Source organism: Mus pahari, chromosome X (assembly GCF_900095145.1).
Source record: "Mus pahari chromosome X, PAHARI_EIJ_v1.1, whole genome shotgun sequence".
Classification (NCBI taxonomy): Eukaryota; Metazoa; Chordata; class Mammalia; order Rodentia; family Muridae; genus Mus; species Mus pahari.
The window spans coordinates 113814634-113834360 of NC_034613.1; the positions used below are offsets into that span (position 1 = coordinate 113814634).

Here is a 19727-nt window from a genome sequence, read left to right on the forward strand (position 1 = left end):
TCAGAAAGCTTGACTACTTGGTATCGAGGAAAACAACTCTGGCCTTTATCCTTCATGAGCCTTCTTCAAGTACCTTGTTCAAGAAAAGCCAGTGCTTCTGTAAAGTAAGGAATGATGATGGGATCCACACAACCAAAGCAGAGGTCCTATGTGAACAAAGGAGAGGGACACAGGAAGTGGACTGTCCATGTAGAACTTATCTGAAAAGGGTTGCCGTAAAGTAAGTGAAAATTGCCACTGAATAGCTTACACAAATGACCGAGCTCAGAGAGGATGGTAAGATAAGGTTAGGATGGAGCCTTTACAATCAGGCCTTGAGGGGAAATGTGAAAAAGGAAACTTAATCACGGAAATGACAGAAGCACAAGGAAGAAATAAACTACAGGAAAAAAAGTGCCAGCTAGTACATAAGTGTGTGTGTGTGTGTGTGTGTGTGTGTGTGTGTGTGTGTGTGTGTAACAAATTTAAAGAAAAAGAAGACATGAGTTTGAAGAAGAGCAAGGGGTGCCGTGCATAGAAGGGTTAGAAGGGTTAATAATGTACTTATAATCTCAAATTTTACTTAAAAATATACCAACTAGCATAAATTTTCTGTTAATACAGGACTAAGATCCAAACAAATGTGATTATGGCTACATACCAAATAAAGTAGTGATAAACTTGATGGAGTAGAAATTCATAAATTAAAGATTAAAGAAAGAAAAAGATAAGAATTAATTCCAACACACTAATTTTATCTTTAATGACTGGGGCCAAGGGATGCCACCTATAGCAAACAAACAGAAATAAAGATAGGAGTATATGGAACATTCAATAGACAAACACTAAGAAATAGAAGTTTTAAATTTAGACTTATTTTATTATTTTATGTGTAGGAGTACTTTGCCTAAATGTATGTCTGTGCACCATGTATGTGCTTGGGCATTATATCCTCTGCAAGTAGATGGTTGTGAGTAGCTGTGTGAGTGCTGGGAACTGAACCTGCTTCCTCTGCAAGAGCAACAAGGCTTTTCTTGACTGCTGAGCCACTTCTCCAGCACAAGACATAGAATTTAATCAACAAAGACTAAGTGAATAAAAGAAAATAGAAAGACAGAATATGTGAGCTCAGTCATTCATAATAGGAAACAAATATCCACAAATAATCAAGTCACCAAATAATTAAGAGACATTAATGCAATAAAATACCATTCAGCTATTAAAAATCAAGATGTTTGCACAGTGGGATGAAGAATGGCAAGGTTATTCATATATTGTTAAGTGTGTTTACCTGTGTGTGTGTGTGTGTGTGTGTGTGTGTAAAATGTATATGAATATATACCGTGTCTCTGGAATAATATGCAAGTCATGGCACAACAACATTTTCTCTTGCAGGAAGAGTTGAATATTGCCAAAAGAAAGAAAATGGGAGATTTAAATGTATAATACATTATTTCGGGGGAGTGATTTTGAGTTATTAGGATGGATGTGTAATTGGCACACTTAGAGCAAATGAGGATATTCTCAAGAGTCCCTCATTCTGGCCATCTGAACCATTGAAACAAGGCACCACAGAGATCTAGACTTCCAAAGCAAGCTCAACCTGGGAGAAGAAAAAGGCTGATGCCAGCCAGAGAGGGAGGAAAGGGATTTCACACATGCTCACAATTTGCCAGACCACCTTACAAGAGAGACTGGACTCCATATAATGGTGGGTCAGGGACATTGATGGGACCATGCCTTGATGAGGACTGCTTAATTATGTATCACTTGCCTTCTATTTAAACCTTAAAGACACCGAAGAAAGAGATCCTGTAGGTCTTTTTGTCACTCTTCCCAATGTACCCACTCCTGTTTCTGCTTTTCATTATCGTTTGGGCCCTTTTAATTGGCTTATTTAGGGTGGGTGGGCAAACCTAGTTTGTTAAGGCTGCCAGGGTAGAAGCTCTGACCCTAATGTGGGTAACAAATGGATTTTCTATTTAAACAAAAACCACATTTAAATTTAAAATGCAATGGAAGGAACTGTGATCTGTTGTTGCCCAGCCTTGTTTATATCATGTTCTGCGAGATGTCTGATACATTACATGTCTTGTAATTTGGTCATCACACAGACATTTCTCTTTGTTCTGATCCTCTGAAGGTTGAGATAAACATATAGGGCAATATCCTGATTTCCAGTCTTGCCTCCTATACCTCGGTTCCATCTCATTATTCATCACCAAGCTTAACTAATTAAAATAACAACCTTACATAAAGAGAAGTAAATCATTGCCTGTATATATCAGTCAGAACTTTTGAGGCCTCAACAGTAACTTTTAAAATCTATAAGCCACCAATTGGGAGTTTTCCTAACTTATAAAACCTGCCATGTCTGAAACTGGCATTGGCCCTCTCTTATTATGGACATTTATTGTCTACAAATCACAGACAGTAAGAATTCAGCACTAAAGGAAATTTCTATAAGAGAAGAACTTTATTGGAAGGAGAGGGGACAAGAGGAAAAACAGCAAATCCCATGTCTCTCTCCTGCCTTCAAATCAATTCCTAAGTGGAAACCTTAGTGGATGTAGGTATTAGATATGCCCATGTGTGTTCCTGCAAATTCAAGAGCTTCGTGGCTAAGTTTTTCTATGGCCAGAGACACAAACTGCAAAACTACTAAGTCCAACATGGGAACTGACAGTTCAAGCTTCGAGACAAGACTGGGCAGTGCTTTTACTACCCTCTCTTCCCTCTCTATTCCCATTCACAGATGAGGAAGTTGTCAACTTCATCTGCTGTCCAAATTGAGGACCTGGATAACATTCTGGATATGAGCTTACATTTTGGCAGTCTTGGTGAAACAAAACATTTATTCTAGAAAAGATGGTGTGACACAGTTATTTGGAATACTTAGTTGTAGTGATCCTATTCTGTCATTAACAGTGACCCCCAAATAGATACATGTAAGAACAAAGAACAATAAAATATTGATGGCTATACTAATGAAGACTTTGCCAGTGGTTTTTTTTTTGTTTTTGTTTTTGTTTTTGTTTTTGTTTTTTTAAAGATGATTCAATAAACCAGATGAACTAGTTTAGGTTACTCAACTGCCAGAGAAGTTTGGTATAGAGAATGTAAATGAAATAAGATGAAGGGGAATTTAGGGAGAATTGTGTGCTTCTGGGTAAAAAAATACTTGCAGAATAACTGCGCTAAATGAACCATTGCTACCTCTCCCATCCACTTTGAGAGTAGCCAAATGGTTGTTGAAACATTTGGCCATTTCTAGTTTGTACCTGCCATTCCCATCATGAACAATGGAAAAAGAAAACATATATAAGCCAAAGTAATACAGCGTTAGAGGACACATTAGAGAATATATCAACATAGAAAAAAAAAAGATGTAGTTAATTGTACTGGTCCTCTTTTTTTCTCCAAGGGAAGTCATTTTTATGGAAGGTTATAACAAAACCATATTTGTTTACATCCCCCAACATGCTTCATCTCTGTGGCAAAGGCACGGCTGCAGTCCTGCTTGCTTTTCCAGGGAATGGAGTGGAGAGGCCTCAAATCACACTCTCCCCAGAGACAACGGGTGGCAGAGGAGGGCTCCAGAACCAGCACCTTCTGGCACCACCCACAAAGGTACTCAGGAGAAGCAGCAGCAAACCCATGGCTCTTTCAGAAACCGGAAGGCAGTCTGCAGCAGGCTCCCATGACAGAGAAGACAGCGCAGGCATGATGGAGCTCACTGTTTTTGTTGGGAAAGCCCAGCAGCAGACAGGTGCCTGTTTTGATCTGGAGCGATTTTGATCTGAAGATGGGCCTTGCAGTGGTCTTGTTCCATGTTTCCTTTTCATATGCATGCCCAGATCAGAAGCCCCATTTGAAACTGGTCTCCTAGATAGGCCCCACACCATGACTTGTCCAGGTGTGAGGGAGCAGACAAGAAAACTGCATGCCCATCCAAGCAATGTTTATAATAGGGCACTTCCAGCAAATGAACAGGAGGTGGCGACGTGGACCAGGACTATACAGTGGAGATGCTTCCTAACCAAGTGGCTTTCCTGGGGAACAGCTGCTCAGAAGCTGTCCTAGAAGTCACTGAGGCCCTCCCGGAGTTAGCAGGCATCTGCAATTCTCAAATCTCAAATGCCTGGGAGATGCTGGACCACAGCATGAGATCAAGAACTTGGAGTTCTGTGATGTGCAGAAGAGAAGGAAGAAGGCACATGCTAATTTGGGCCAGAAGCTTAAGCAAGGACAGGAGCCTCTGCCATGCCTCTGTGCTGAGCTTAGAGGCTTAGCAATGAGCTGTCACTGAAGACAGCACTGGCAAGGCAGGCTGGACGAGGACAATAGGATACAGGTGTGTACACAAAATCCTCCTTGAAAGTACATCACCCAGCCAAAAGATGGATCTATAGGTTCAAAGCAGGGAAAGCAACCAGCAGCTGTTGGTAAACAAGACTGAGTCCCTCAGCTAGCCAAGGTGACCTGAGGCACAAAGCCCTGATGGCTGTGTGTTGTGACAACAATCGCAGGACACTGGTCTCATCCAGATTCCAGAAACTAGGATGGTCAGTAGCCACACCTGGTAGGACAACTTCTCAAGAGTAGGTCCAAGGGGTCTGGCAGGCACCTCAGCTTACTACTGGTCACCCTGGAATGGTACCAGGAACAGGGTACAACAAGCAGGAGGGATGGAAGTTAAATAGTATGTGGAGGCAGAGGAGGAAATGAAAGCTCTGGAGAGACATGGAGGAGAGCGGGCAGAAGACAGCTAGCTCACTGTGCACACAGAGCACCAGTACACAGGGCACAGTGACTCAGAACAGCACCCCAGGGACATCGACCAGTACATGACACCTGTTCTGCAGCAGCAGCAGCAGCAGCAGCAGCAGAGGCAGCAGTAACAGCCCCTCACAGGGGAGGCAGGTGTGTCTCCTGCTTTGTCATGGCTCTGGGAAGACATCTACTCCTGACACATGGCAGGCACTCAGGGCAGTCAGCCTTGGTGAGCCAGGAGCTAAGGGGAGTTGGGAGGGGTCTGGGAGGGGAACTGCTGTGTGAGGGAGGAGTCTGGCAGGCCTGGATGCATGGCTCAACACACAGGGCCCAGCCTCCTCCCCTGCACGAATGGGTGTGTGGCTCTCAGAGGCAGAGCATGGATCTCTGCAGGCAGGTCATGACCAGCACTGACAGCACCCTGCCCACTATCCTTGTTTGGAGTTCCTGGCTGCTGCACCCCTAGGAAGGGCTAGGGAAGAATGCAGGTCCCCCCAAAGTGGAGCAGCTGCCAACCCTCTGACCCTGCCAGCAAGCAGGGCTTGGGATCCTGAGGAAGGAAGGCTGCAGGAAGTGGTTTTGACAGCATCATAGGGAGACATATGCAGGTCAAGGAAGCAGGAGTCAGTCAAGTGGTAATCCTTACTGGGAGAACCCTTCATCAGATGGACACAGATGGGTGACAGAGCCACTGCAGGGTAGGTGGACAGATCAATGCCATGGCCTAGGGCCTTCCATCCAAGGAGGCCACTCAAGAAGACCCCCTCTTTAAGGGCTTCCTGTGCTCAGGGGCANGAGGTGCCTGCTCCAAGGGAGTTGTCCTCTCTTGTTCTGTACTCACAGTTCATGGTATCCCCGCCCTCACCCCTCTCCCTCACCCCTCTCTTGACCCTTACCTCTCCTAACCATAGCTGTACCTTTCTGCCCCTGCCTCNTGTGAGCCCTGGTGAGTGCACCTGTCCTCAGGGAGCAGGGGGCCCAGAGAGCTGGGCTCTGTGGTGCATTTTGTCTCCATGTTTGTGCAGGCCGCAAAGTCAAAGAGGAGGCCAGTGCCCCTTTTTAATTGTCTTGCCAATCAAAGCACACAGTTTATTGAGGATACACACTGGGGGTAAGGGCAAAGGAATGGGGAGTCAGAGGGTCAGTCACTACAGNGGACAGGAAGGGAGTGCCTCTCTTGATGAACATGCTAGCCATCCATCAGCTAGTGTAGGACAGAGGAGAGGGCACCTACTTCAGCAGCAGCAGCAGCAGCAGCAGCAGCAGCAGCAGCAGCAGCAGCAGCAGCAGCAGCAGCAGCAGCAGAAGGGTGTTTGGCTCAAGCTCTCATATGGGTGTCATTTCTGCTAAGTGGTTCCGCTTAGACAGGGAGATCACCACAGGCAACAACAACATTCACTCTGATGCTGTGATCTGCTGCTAGTTTTATCCCCAGCTAGTGGCCAGGGGGATCCCCTTACCCTTTACCTCTATTCTGTGATTTGCTCTTAGTTATCCCCAGCTAGTGGCCACAGGCATCCCCTTACCCTTTACCACATGAAGAAGGCTGCAAGACAGCAATTTACAATGCACTTTACCTGCACACTACAAAACCCAGAAGTTGCCCACAGCTCTGGTGGAGCCCTGCCTGGCCAGTCAGAGTGTAGCCCTCCATTTAGACATTGGAAGGAACTCTCACCCAGGGAGGACCTGACTGGCTAAGACTGCATCCTTGGTGGTACCCACTGCAGCCTCTTTGCCCTCAGGAAAGTGCTCAGGCTCTGGGTGGCTTCAGTCTCACTCTTTCTGAGACAGCCACTTAAGGGGAGATGCCTTCCACAAGCATCTCTCTGCTCCCACTTCTGGTAAAGAGGCACATGAAAGAGNANAGCATTTGGGCAGCCAGCGCTTCCTCTGCCAGCACTGGCTTTTCAGACAGACTCATCAGCTCTTCCAAGCCCCGCACCTCTGCACATCCACTCCCCTCGGATAGCAGAGGAAACTTCAGGTCTGAAACACACTTGGCGAGCATGTTATTNATGACTGTCATGCTTATTAGCAGACTTAATCCTGCCTGCTGCAGAAAAGACTTGCAGCAACACAAGGCTGTCTCTCGACACACTCCATCGATGGACATCTTAATCTGGCCCTGATTTTCAAGGCTGCTGTCTGGGTTTTCAGGGACAAACAGAGCCTTCTCCCTCACAGTGGGCTGGGGGGTGGGACTCGTGTTTCCAACCCCTGAGAGGCTGGCCAAATGCTTACTGACATTGTGGCTAAGGGGAAAGCCAGCATTTGTGGACTCCGTGAACATTTTCTTTCTTTGAGTGGAAACACACTTGGTTAGGTCAAGAATCCAGCTGAAGGATTTAAAGCTCTGTTCACCCCATATGTTTTTATGTTCATAAGGGAATGGCCGCTGCTTGATTGGGTGCGCTCTGTTTGCCTTTCCACCACCTGACCGTCTGTCCTCAGTCCCACCTGGGGCCCCAGGTTCATCCCAGTCCCCATCCTCACTCCAGGGTCGAGCCATTGATGCGAAATCAAACCAATTGTCTGCCTCCTCTTCATCCAGATCCTGTTCATCATTCCATTCATCTTCCTCCTCGTCCTCCAGCTCGTTCCCCTCACTTCTTCCCATGGTCAGTTTGTACATGCAGTAACAGGCACCAGCTCCAATCATGAGTCCGGCTGCCATCCAACCCATTTCCCGGGCCCGACCCATGCTTATAGGTGGGTGAGCCTTGTGGCCAGAAAGAAGAGGGCCTTTCTTCACCTGATTGAAGAGAACGGTCAGGGGCTGTGTGGATTAATGGTGCAGGCTAGTAATCTTCACCCTCTCCTAGTCTTCTGCTATTCTTGTCATGAATCTAAGAGTGAGAGAAATGGCATTAGAACTCTGAGCTGTGACTGGGTTATTACCTGCCCAGACAGGTAGGCGTTCAAATTCTCCCTGAGAAAGTTGGATTATTAGGGAATGATCTCATTGTTCTTTACTGCCTTCCCATATCTACCCTTAGGATCTACTTTTATGCTTCCAGGATTCTCAGTGATAGTAGACAAGGCTCTCACTTGATAGGCAGGCAGGTGAAAGGAAGAGATAACCCTCATGTAGGCTTCTTTACCACCCGCCTCCTTTCTTTCCTCCTACCCACTCCCAGAACACTACATGTTTTCTAACTAACCTCTACAAAAACCATTTGAATTTCTTTTTTTCTTCTGGTGTCTTCTGCTGTATTCCCTCCACGGAGATAGGTGGACGGAGCCTGGCAGAAGGACAATCGAAAAGCGATGTCAGACAGCAATGGAGAACTGAAAGTGTAGTTGGACAGATATAACTACACCGATTGGGGCTTTTCTGAATTTGGGATTTTTGAGTAAAAATATTTCTCACACCCTCCCGACTTTGCTAACGAGGGCCTCCCCGCCCCCTCCTCGTCCGCCATTTCCCCAGCAAAGGCCGCCACACCCCTTTCCCTGCACCGAAATGGGAGGGGGTGTGGAGAAAGAAGGGGCCAGGAGAGGGCGACTCGGACCTGACCCGCAAAGATCCCAGCCCCCCTCATCTCCTACCTTTAGGAGCAGGATGAATCCCACCTTCAAACCTGCAGCAAGGTTCCAACCAAGGCGGTTTGCTTCTTCCCAAGCCTAGGCTCCAGCGGAGACCTATAAGAGACAGGGGACCGAGGGCACGGAGTGCTTGGTGGACAGACCAGCACCCGGGACGCGGTGCCTGGATTGGTGGTTCTTTCTCTGCTTGGATTTTGTGCAATCGCAGTTCACCCACCTCACCCCAACCTGAAGCCTGCCACTTCTCCCTACTAAAAGAACCGAGGGTGAGATTCGGGTCCAGGGATAGATATTTAAAAAGTAGGTGAGAAAGGGACATAGCCCATATTCGCCAAACTTGGATGCGAGGTGCTTTTGGCCCTCTCCCACCCCCATCGCCTTCCAAGCAGCTTCCACCGACCTGCACGGTCCCAGCGAGTTTCCTTCTCCTTCACGCGCCTGCAGAGTAATAGGGGGTTGGTACCCAGTCAGAGGCGACTACCAGGACTTCGGCTCTAGGCGGCTCTTGGTCACGTGACAGCCACGTCACCAGTAAGCTCTAGCCCCCAATTTCCACTCCCACAAGCAGTGCGGCAGGAGCCAGTAGGCTCAGTACCTCCCCCAATACTTGGGGCCCTGTTAGTCTTTTTCTCTCTATAACAATACCAGAAACCAGAAGTTACGGTTTCTCTATAACGTTTGAATTTGACTTTCCCGTATTATTGTGCATTCACACTTTCTTCTTCAGGGAAATGCCTTATCTATTCGTTGGTGCATCCATTCCTGCATCCTTTTCTTTAATTTCCCTCCCTCTCTCTTTTCAGTCTCTGCAGCAGAATTGGAGAGAGGGGTCAGAAAAGGAAACACTGATAGGAGAGAAATTTGTATTAACACTTTTAATCTAATTATGTTTTATTTCCTCTTTCGTAGTTGATAGACTATTATTTTGTAATCATAAGTCAAAATGAAGCTATTTCCACTTGGATATATAAACAAATTTGAACCTTTTAAAATGTATGTTTAACAAAGTAATTAAGATTTTCCAGTTACTAGCAAGACCTCATTAATTTGGCAAAGTTAATTTGTCCAGTGTTGAAAATATTTTCTTCTAAATAGCAGCTTTAAAATAACATCTTACAGTTTTGAAACATAGCCTCACAAACAAAACCAGCATACTTTCAATATGATTGATGAAACATATCTGTAGTGAGGTCAGGATTCAACTTTTGATCATTTTAAATGAGTGAGTCATTTATTTGTCCCTTTCGTTAGCCAGAGAGAACTCACAGGTGTCAGATGATTGAGATCTTGTACAAGGTTCAATCAGGACTTTAAGACTCACCGAAAAGATAGATTTTATTCAGTCATCAACTTAGATGTTAGACTTTACAAATTAATAACGTCACAGATTTGCCTGCTTTTCATTCAAAGGGATTTAAATTCTGCTCTGGAGTTCCATGAGGCAGCCCATAAACCACCCTGAACTGGAATAAAGAACTCTGTTATTCCATTGATGAGACTTCTAGCTAATAGGGGAGGTTTCATACCACCATAAGACTAGTGAGGTCTCCTCACTTCTGCCATTCATGTCTGATATCACCACACGAATGGCGAGTTTTCAGCATTTCTTACTGACAATGGGAATGAGGGACTTTGGATGACTGTAGATTATAAGAACACTGGTGACAACAGTTTCTTTTCCCTCTCATAGCCAGAAGAACAAAGTACAGGATCCCAAGTAGTCAGTCCCCAGGAGATAAAGACCGTTCTTTTAACTTCATTATACCTCCCTTATAAACCCCTCAGAACTCAGGGACAAAATATGCAGGAGTAAGTCCCCAGGCACCACCTGTTCGCTGTGGGGAGTCATACTCTAAATATAGACCCCCCCACTGCCTCTTTCTTAGAATGTTGAAATTTGACCCGGCAGCCAGAAGCCTTCCCTGAGAAGGGCCTCTGTGTGGAGGGGGCCCTTGCAGGAGATAAGCCAGGGAGTCCATAATGCCTTGTTGGCAAATATCAGAAACTGAGAACATATCATTGCTCTCTGGTATTCCTAAGCATTAGACTCACGTAACGATACTATATCCCATTTTCTCCGTCATCTCCTCTACTTCCTTTGGTTTGGTCACTGTGCTCTCATGCTATCATTTTATGATTATTTAGTTTTCCCAGGTAACTGAATTCTGTCTTTGAAAACTTTATATGAACAGAATGCTCAGATTCAACCGTGCTTTCAGATTTTGGCTGCTATGAACTTCCACAAGATACTCTTGTTATTTGGAATATATTCATTAGGAAGATCGAAGAAATAGTCAGAGCCTGGTAAAGGCAGGCAATTCTGCAATGTGAATTCATTTTCACAACAGTTTGTCAAGTTTCAAGGACAAAAGCTTTATGACTACCTATCCTTGTTACAAAATCTCTCCCACCTTTGGTATCTCATCCAGTCATTTCAGTTTATCAGAACTTTCTAGTTTTATCCACTCCCTGTCTAAAATCTCTTAAACCCCAGAAGCATTAACCCCCTCAGCTATTGTATGCCCTTGTCACTTTAGTTCATAGTTCTTATCAACAAAAACAGGAGCTATGACTCGAAAGCTACTTTGTTCTCCATTATAGGTACTCACAGATCCTTTTAAAAGGACATATTAGACATCTGACACACCATCTTAAAAAATAAAAAAAAAAAAGGGAAAATGCTTAAGCAAGTCCCCATACAAATTTGTGTAATGACTTCAGAGCCTGGAAAAACAAAGCAAAGCCAGTCAAGGTACTTCCTGAGGAAACTTTTTGCTGGCCACACATAACACGTGGCTTATAAAGTACCCCAAAATAAAAATGGACCAGCATTTGGTCATACTATGCATGATGGAGGGAAACAAAAGAGGAGGTTGACATTGCAAAAGCTAGAGTACTTTTATGCTGTGTTACCTGATGGTGTCTTAGTTAAGATTGTCTTCCTGCAAGCAGCTTATCTAAGACTGGTTAGCATAAAGAACAGATGCTAACGAGTAAGGTCAGCTTTCAGGGGTCTAGGTAGGAGAGACTGAAAGATGGTTGTTTCACACCCATTTTCAAGGTTCCTTCCTTCCTTCCTTCCTTCCTTCCTTCCTTTCATCTCCAGATTAAAATTTTAGCAAGAGAGCTTATGTTTGATGTGTTTTGGGCAAACTACTCCTGTTTTTGGTAGGGAAATGCAGAGTATGTTAATTGTGAAATGCAATGCCTTTCTTTAGTATGCAATGTAAATTGTTTGAAATGGTGATTTATTTCGAGTTTTTTTCACTGTAGTTTTTATTTATGTGCATGTATAGGTTCCTGTTTTTAATACGGTACCACATGCAGTGGAAGTAAGAAGAAGGGGTCAGATCCCTGGAACTGAAGGTATAAGAAATTGTGAACCACTCCCATGTGGGTGCTAGAAACTGAACTTGGGTCCTCTGCAAGAGCAACAAGTGTTCTTAAACTCTTAGTCATATTTCCAGCCCTTAATGTATAGTGTCCTTTAATTATTTTGCATAATGGACCTTTGTTTAACTGTCACTGAGATGTTGGGAACCTGCCTACCACAACATGCCTTACTTGTAATTTCAACATTGCCCGATCATTAGATAGGGACAGTATAAAATGGTAATGCTCTATGTTGCCCTTTGATCCAAGGCCACCTGGCTTCCCTGACAGGATTCCACAGGGGGTGCATACACAGTCCAGGGTGTTGTCTTGAGTGTTGCACTATCTACCCCAGATTTTGTCTGTAAACCGAGAGCAGATGCTCTGTCCATGAGAGACTCTCATTCAAAGGTACACATACATCCAGATCTGAATGTTCAGACTCACCAGTCTTTGCACTCACTCCATGTTAAATAGGCTACAGTGAACGTTGTGTCCTAATAGGAGTAACAACTGGATAATTTACCTTGAGAAATACAAGTGTGAGGGAGTAGAAGGGGTTTCTGTCTGTCTTACCTGTTCATTCTCTTCCTGCAGACCAGCTACTGCTTGGGAAGTTACAACTTCAGAAGATTGCTTGATAAACCTAGAATCAGAACACAGATATTAGTTTTATGTTCAGAAGCGACTTTTAGCTGAGGAAGTCTGAAGTATTTTCGTACATAATGGGGATGGATTTGCTAAGGATGAAATGTTCCCTTCACCTTAGGCAGACTTTCCTCTCTCAGCCAGTGCTTGGGTCAGAACTAGTAACTGTTTCCTCAGATGCCCTTTTTGCCCGTGAATGTCTATTTGTTGCACCTGCCCTATAAATCCAGAGACAGATCCTTGATTTGGTTCACTTTACTAAGTCTGAAATCATGTCTCAACTCTGCTTTTTAGAAGCTACACTGACAAACAACTTCCTGGCGATTAGCTTGTTCCTAAGGTGTCTGGACTATGGGTGGACTCCCATGTTTTCTGTGGGTTTTGAAAGTTCTACTTAGATACCAACCTTGTAGCTAAACTACTAGGAAATTCCTCCCCCCAGAAGCTCATGTTTTGGAAAGCTGTGTTAGCATGTTGTCTTCTGTTATTTGTTTTTGTACTATGCATTAAGTTAACCTCCTGTGACAGCCAATGTGTGAAAACAAACCTGGCTGGCTACCTTACACAATGAGAGAATGTAATTACTTTATTCCTTTTTCTATGTTTGAAAGTTAAAATTGCAAGGGAATTGTTGTGCTCATCAAGCTAATCACTGTGGTGGCTTCACGCTAATTGCTAGATGCCAAGTTCAGTCAAGTTTGCCTTGGTCTTTGTGCTCCTGTGATACTATTTCATTTGCAGATGCTCTCTTTGTACCCCAGCATATTTATTTCATCATGTTCTGTGCATATCACTTGTGTATCAGTGTGTATACTTTTTAAAAAAATCACACACACTTGATTTCCCCTGAATCTTTTCTGTTCCTGGCTTTGGAGAGCCCAAGCCTCCTCCTGGTTAACTTGTGCCCTTCAGTGCCTGTTGCTTAGTCCGAAGGTTTACATATTCTCAGGATGGCTGATTAGTTCATTCACGGTGTGCTATGTTCATTCAGCTGTGTTATGTGATAGGCCCCAGAAGAAATTAAGATTCCTGTGAGGAAAGTGGGTAACACTTTCCAACAAGTGAGACCCGTGGGACTTTTAGAGACCATCATCTCATTGATCTCCCATCTTTATCCTTATTTTTCCCCCTGATGGAAATATTGTTATTGCATTTTCCCCCCTCAGAAGTAGCATGCAGGCAGTGAGCCAAGGCGAAAATAAAAAAGTATCATGAGAGAAAAAGATACACTCTCCTTCCAGGTTCACTTTTCTGGTGACTTACTCACCTCAGGTCTAGGATTACATTTCAGAGGAAATGGTAGATATTCATAGCTGGGAGGAGGGGCGGTAGATGGAGAAGCTGCTATCCCAGGAGTCTAGGGAAGAAAGAGTCAATTAAAAAAAAGTACAAGTGACCCGTAGCCCCAGGGGAGGATGCTGTCCTGTTTTGGTAATTGGAGGAAGGGAAGCAAGACTAGAGGAAGATGGGATTAGCAGCAAAGAAGAGTAACAAGGCCTAGTATGGGGGAGGGAAAAGAGGGGGGCGGGTCCTCTTCTGCCGCACTGCTGGTGGGAGGGGAAAGTGGGGATCCGAGTTGGTGGATTACGTCGCTCTCACGTGACCAAGAGCTGACGTGTGCAGAAGTCCTTCTTGTCCTGGTCGTTGTTCCCGTCTGAGTACCAACCAGCTCCCTATTACCCTGAGGGCGGGCGGGTGCAGCCGAGAAAAGAAGGAGGCGGAAAAGAAATTGTCCCAGATCCCTGCAGGTCAGTGCCTGGGATATTCCATAAAGTGGGGGTGGTGGAGGGTAGAGGGCGGAGGCCGTCGCAGGTCCGGAGCCGCCGGCGCCGTCGTCTCTCCCACTTGCTGCCCTCTTTCCAAGATATAAGTCCCGCCCGCAGCCCATTTCGATGCTGCAAAACAGTGAGTAGAGGGGTGTTTGGGCAGGCGTCCAGAAACCCAGAGATGGGAATCTGCTGGGAGCAGAGGCCCGCAATCCGGAAAGGGAGCTGTGGCCTGGGTGTTGGCCCCTGGTCCACCAGGACTCTGCCGGAGGGGAAGAACTGGACATTGGGTCCGTGGTGGGGTACAATGTGATGTGTCAGCCGGATCCTGAGCCGGCTATCGGGCGGGAAACCTTTACCAATCAGGCCTCCGAATTAGGAAAGAGTTTCGTTCTCTGGGGACTGGTCCGTCCACCAAACACTCAGTAGCGACTGTTTCCCGTCTTTCTGCTTGTGACCGTGCCTTCCTTACCATGACTCTGTGGCTAGTGGGTCCAAGCCTCTCCCGGGTGGCCAGTCTTTCCGTAGGTTGCGGTACAACGCCAGGAAAGAGAAGAGGAAGGAAATTAACCAGATCGGTGAAGGTCGAGTTGAGGGTAAGACCATCTGGGGACCCTAGGAGCGGCGGGGGTAGAAAAGGGGGGGAAACTAGAAACGGTAGTCTAGGTTTAGATTTGAATCTAAATATGTTTCTACACTCCCCGAACTGTGGAGAAATGGCGTTCTTCTCAATCTCTCTCTCTCTCTCTCTCTCTCTCTCTCTCTCTCTCTCTCTCTCTCTCTCTCTCTCTCCCTCTACCCCTCCCCCTCCCTCTCCTTCCCTCCGTCCCTCCCTCTCCCTCCCTCTCTCTCTCTGTCTCTCTCTGACTCTGTGTGTATGAATGTGCTCTTGGGGGTGGGGGCGGGGGCGGGGGCGGGGGGCAGGATGACAGAAGGAAAACCTATCAGATAGTTTGTTCATAATCCTTCTCTCTCAACAGCACTTAGTGTCCATGTTTTCCATCTGTCATCCTGCAGGTCTGCTGTAGCAGGTGGCACTGCTTGAACCAAGGGAGGAACTTTCCCCGGATCAGTAGAGGTCGGTGTGGGCGTGGGGGCAGCCTGGAATGGGGGAGGGGTTAGAAATCAGCTTGGGTTTAGCCAGGCTCACTCAATCCTACTTTGTTTCCTTGCATCCACCCATTTCAGACTAGGGAGGGGGCACAGCATGTGCGTGTTTTGGATGGCACAGTGAGGTTTAACCAAAATCTGACGCCCTGGTTGGTAAATTAGGAAAGCATCAAATATACACTGGATGCATCAAGTCCTCGGGGTTGTTTCTTCTTCTTCTTCTTCTTCTTCTTCTTCTTCTTCTTCTTCTTCTTCTTCTTCTTCTTCTTCTTCTTCTTCTTCTTCTTCTTCTTCTTCTTCTTCTTNTCTTCTTCTTCTTCTTCTTCTTCTTCTTCTTCTTCTTCTTCTTCTTCTTCTTCTTCTTCTTCTTCTTCTTCTTCTTCTTCTTCTTCTTCTTCCACTTCTTCTGGTATCCCTGCAGATCAGAAAGATTGTTGGGCGTGGCATAACTCACAGGAAAGGAAGAAGGGGCAAGCTGCTGTTTTAAGGAGGTCAGTGCAAGGTTGCTTATCCCATGGGGTACCCTAGGAGCTTGTGAGGAATGAGAGCCCGGAAATACTTATGGATGCCATTGCCTTTACAATTAGGGGCAAGAGTGAACTGGCAGTGGGGTGGGGGAGGGAGAGGCATGTAGGGGGAGAGTGAAATGAGGGAGATAGAGGTTTTTGTCAACAACCTATATTCCCTATCCAGCATTCGATTACTACTTTCTTGCCCTACTGAGCGATTATCTGCATGGAGCAGCACAAAGAGAAGAGAAAGCCAAATCCTCTTTTCTTCCATTTTCTAGGTTTGCCTTTGAAACCAATTACTGTGGCCTTGAAGTGACTTGAAGAAGATCACTCTCCACAGGACTGCACTCAGGCCCGAAGGCCTCTTCCCTTATCTTGAGTGACTACTCTATTTCTTGGTCCCTGCCGTTGCCAGGGACGGTTGCATGGGCTACGCCAGGAAAGTAGGCTGGGTGACTGCAGGTCTGGTGATTGGGGCTGGAGCCTGCTATTGCATTTACAGATTGACCCGAGGAAGAAAACAGAACAAGGAGAAAATGGCTGAGGGTGGCTCTGGTGATGTGGATGACGCTGGGGACTGTTCTGGGGTCAGGTATAATGACTGGTCTGATGATGATGATGACAGTAACGAGAGCAAGAGTATAGTTTGGTACCCACCTTGGGCCCGTATTGGCACTGAAGCAGGGACCAGAGCTAGAGCCAGGGCAAGAGCCAGGGCTACCAGGGCTCGAAGAGCTGTCCAGAAAAGGGCTTCTCCTAATTCAGACGATACCGTTTTGTCACCTCAAGAGTTACAAAAAGTACTTTGTTTGGTTGAGATGTCTGAAAAGCCTTATATTCTTGAAGCAGCTTTAATTGCTCTGGGTAATAACGCTGCTTATGCATTTAATAGAGATATTATTCGAGATTTGGGTGGTCTCCCAATTGTTGCAAAGATTCTCAATACACGAGATCCCATTGTTAAGGAAAAGGCTTTAATTGTCCTAAATAACTTGAGCGTGAATGCTGAAAATCAGCGCAGGCTTAAGGTATACATGAATCAAGTGTGTGATGACACAGTCACCTCCCGACTGAATTCCTCTGTGCAGCTGGCTGGACTCAGATTGCTTACCAATATGACTGTTACTAATGAGTATCAGCACATCCTTGCTAATTCCATTTCAGACTTTTTTCGTTTATTCTCAGCGGGGAATGAAGAAACCAAACTTCAGGTTCTGAAACTCCTTTTGAATCTGGCTGAAAATCCAGCCATGACTAGAGAACTGCTCAGGGCTCAGGTGCCATCTTCACTGGGCTCCCTCTTTAATAAGAAGGAGTACAAAGAGGTTATTCTTAAACTTCTGATCATTTTTGAGAATATCAATGACAATTTCACATGGGAAGAAAACGAGCCTGCTCAGAATCACTTTAGTGAGGGTTCCCTTTTTTTCTTCTTAAAAGAATTTCAAGTGTGTGCTGATAAAGTTCTGGGAATCGAGAGCCGTCATGATTTCCAGGTTCGAGTCAAGGTTGGAAAGTTTGTGGCCAAACTGACTGAACGGATGTTTCCAAAGAGTCAGGAATAACTTGGTGGCTTTGTAGTGTAGCAGCAACACACCTTGTAAACTATTCTTTTTCTCCACGTTGTTTATATGGCAAAGGAACCCTTTCAGCTGCCAATTTTGAATGATGAATATCATACTGTATCATCGATGCTGATATTTAACCAAGTTTGTCTTCAGGTTTAAGTTTAATGAATGTACATCACTATTTGTCCTGAAACATGTTGCATTTTATCTTGCTGCCCACATTGAAACATTTTTACTGTTCCCTCCCCATAAGTGACAGCGAACCAATTCATCCTAAGTAGGCTCCTTTCTGTCATTATCATTGATTTTATTTGTGCATCTTCAATAAATTTTTATGTTAATGCTGGAAAGAAACAACAGAAGAAGAAAGAAACTATTCTGTCTTTTGGTTTATAATCTAGTTGTAGAGACAAGAAACATACAAATAAAAAAAAAACACCCAAAACACCCCCACAAAACTCAAGATTATTTAGAGCATACATTCTGACAGATGTGCGCCTTCAGGACAAAGAGGATGCAAAGGCTTTGGTGGCTGGCTACATGAGTCAGGTTAAAGCTTCAGGGAGGACAGAGCCATCGAAAGGGAGCCCCAAATGGGGTACAGAAGTGAGTTGCATTCCATGAGACCAGAGTCAAGGGGAAATGACGTGAGAAAGACATTAAGTTAGGAAACTTTATGGTAGTCAAAATGGCAGCCTTAGAGTGTGGGGAATGGGACTAAATAAATCTAGAAAACCATGTGAAGCACATTGCAGAAGGCTTCTTGAATGTATTTTTAACTAGAAAAGAACTAGGGTCAGTATAAATGTCTTCCCCACACAGTGTGTTATCAAGGAGAGTATAACAAAATGGATCCTTTCCAATTGTGGTTGTGGGCATTTGGCAATACAGATAATTAAGTCTTAAAATAGGTAAACCTTTTGTCCTAAGGGGGTAACTGAATAATTGGCCAGAGAGCATTATGTGCAAGGCCACTCTTGTCAGCACTGTCTTAGGGTAGTAACATGGGGAACAACTTCAGTGTCCGACATTCTGAATTGACTAAATAAAGAATGTCCACACTGTGTGAGAAATGTGTTGATGGGACTCAGTATTGCTAGAAAAAAAGATATTCATCACACATTGTTAAGTGAGCAAGGTAAGTTAGATATTCAGAATGTGATTACATATTGGAGGGGGGTTTAAATCATGTTTAAAAAGACACTAAAATCTATTGAATTATATCTACCCAATAAGTACTGAGATTTATATTTGGATGAAAGATAATGAGTGGTACTTACTTTTTGTACTTATTATTCATCTATGTTTTCTTGTTTATCAAAGAATGTTGATTCTCTTAGGAAAGGTTTGGGAAAGGGGAAGTATTGGAGGGCGGCAGCTGATTCATTTCAATGTGTACTGAGTGGAAAACATTTAGGCCCAAGCTCAGGTGGTTTGAAGTTTCCTCTTCAGAATGATAGAGGTTGCTGCCGATAAGGCTGATTGGGAGGTTTATATGAGAGAATGTCTGCAAAGTCTCTACATTATTCTGGCATATAGCAGCAGTTACTTAAGAAATGTGAGTATCTTTAAGTATCCAGAATGTAGTTTTGATGGGTTTTAGTTGACTTTTGTTTTGCTGGGGCATTCTGCTATGTTTCAGTGTCATTTAAATAATATTAATATTAATATTAATAATAATAATAAAGGTTAACATTTATTAAGTGATTACTGTGTAGAGTTCTGTTCTTCCTGCAAGGAAACTGTGGAAATCCTTTCTCAGGCGTTCCAGGACTAAAACTATTACCTCAGTCATGGTCTCTCCAGCTTTTGTGGCGTTTTCCTTATCAGTGTGAGGAAGCTTCCTACTTTGCCCGTGAAACCAGGCAATGTTGCAGTCTTCTGTCTAGTTATGATCTAGGTTGGACTCCAGGTTTTCACATGTGTACTCTGATGTCTGGAGTAGGACCAGGGACTGCTTGTCTTCAACTTGGACAATAACCCTACTAAGTCATTCATGCATAGGAACTCATTTGATAGCATTATAAAGGACGAGATGATAGGAAATGGTGTGAGGTTTTTTTTTTTCTTGCCCCTACTAAATAAGATAAAAAGAATGGCTATAGTGAGGATAGGGACAGATCTATTTAGATAAATGGAATTTGAGGTGTTTGTGTGATAGTCACATACCTCATTGTCATTTGAATGACTTAATACTTTCTGCCAAGATGTCCAGGTTGCAAATAAGAACTTGGGAGACCTGACAGGGGTTAGACAAAGACTCAGGACAAGGGCCTGGATGCAGTCCGGAGAGGACTGCCTAAAAGAAGTAGGTAAAGAACTAGCAGCTGGGGAGGGATGCAAATTTACTCATCCTGGTATAAATTTTTTATAAAAAATAAAAAATAGCTGCTCCTTCGAGATGCTTGAGAAAATAGAGGCTTTGAGTACAAAGTTGTCCCTTAACTCCA

General features: G+C 44.6%; 2 protein-coding genes across 6 annotated transcripts; one reads left to right on the plus strand and one right to left on the minus strand.

Annotated features, from left to right (window-relative positions):
* Positions 1-6069: 6069 nt before the first annotated feature.
* On the minus strand, positions 6070-13610 carry LOC110313995 (protein ARMCX6). 3 transcript variants are annotated; one of them, XM_029534321.1, is made up of 5 exons: positions 13589-13610; positions 12250-12319; positions 8305-8397; positions 7917-7997; positions 6070-7601 (listed from the first exon to the last, which is right to left on the minus strand). In XM_029534321.1, the coding sequence occupies exon 5, from the start codon at positions 7454-7456 to the stop codon at positions 6551-6553; it is 906 nt and encodes a 301-aa protein (XP_029390181.1). In that variant the 5' UTR covers positions 7457-7601; positions 7917-7997; positions 8305-8397; positions 12250-12319; positions 13589-13610; the 3' UTR covers positions 6070-6550. The 3 variants fall into 3 exon arrangements, with proteins under 3 accessions (XP_029390181.1, XP_029390180.1, XP_021044128.1); XM_029534320.1 differs by lacking the exons at positions 12250-12319; positions 13589-13610 and adding an exon at positions 8702-8787; XM_021188469.2 differs by lacking the exons at positions 12250-12319; positions 13589-13610 and having other exon boundaries at positions 8305-8524.
* Positions 13611-13886: 276 nt separating this feature from the next.
* On the plus strand, positions 13887-18984 carry Armcx3 (armadillo repeat containing X-linked 3). 3 transcript variants are annotated; one of them, XM_021187536.2, is made up of 5 exons: positions 13887-14069; positions 14605-14683; positions 15105-15165; positions 15619-15688; positions 15988-18984. In XM_021187536.2, the coding sequence occupies exon 5, from the start codon at positions 16135-16137 to the stop codon at positions 17272-17274; it is 1140 nt and encodes a 379-aa protein (XP_021043195.1). In that variant the 5' UTR covers positions 13887-14069; positions 14605-14683; positions 15105-15165; positions 15619-15688; positions 15988-16134; the 3' UTR covers positions 17275-18984. The 3 variants fall into 3 exon arrangements, with proteins under 3 accessions (XP_021043195.1, XP_029390278.1, XP_029390280.1); XM_029534418.1 differs by having other exon boundaries at positions 14577-14683; positions 15988-17631; XM_029534420.1 differs by lacking the exon at positions 15619-15688 and having other exon boundaries at positions 13926-14069; positions 15988-17631.
* The last annotated feature ends 743 nt before the right edge of the window (positions 18985-19727 follow it).

Coding starts and splice junctions, on each gene's coding strand:
- Armcx3 (XM_021187536.2), top strand. CDS start 16,135: ATGGGCTACGCCAGGAAAGTAGGCTGGGTGACTGCAGGTCTGGTGATT.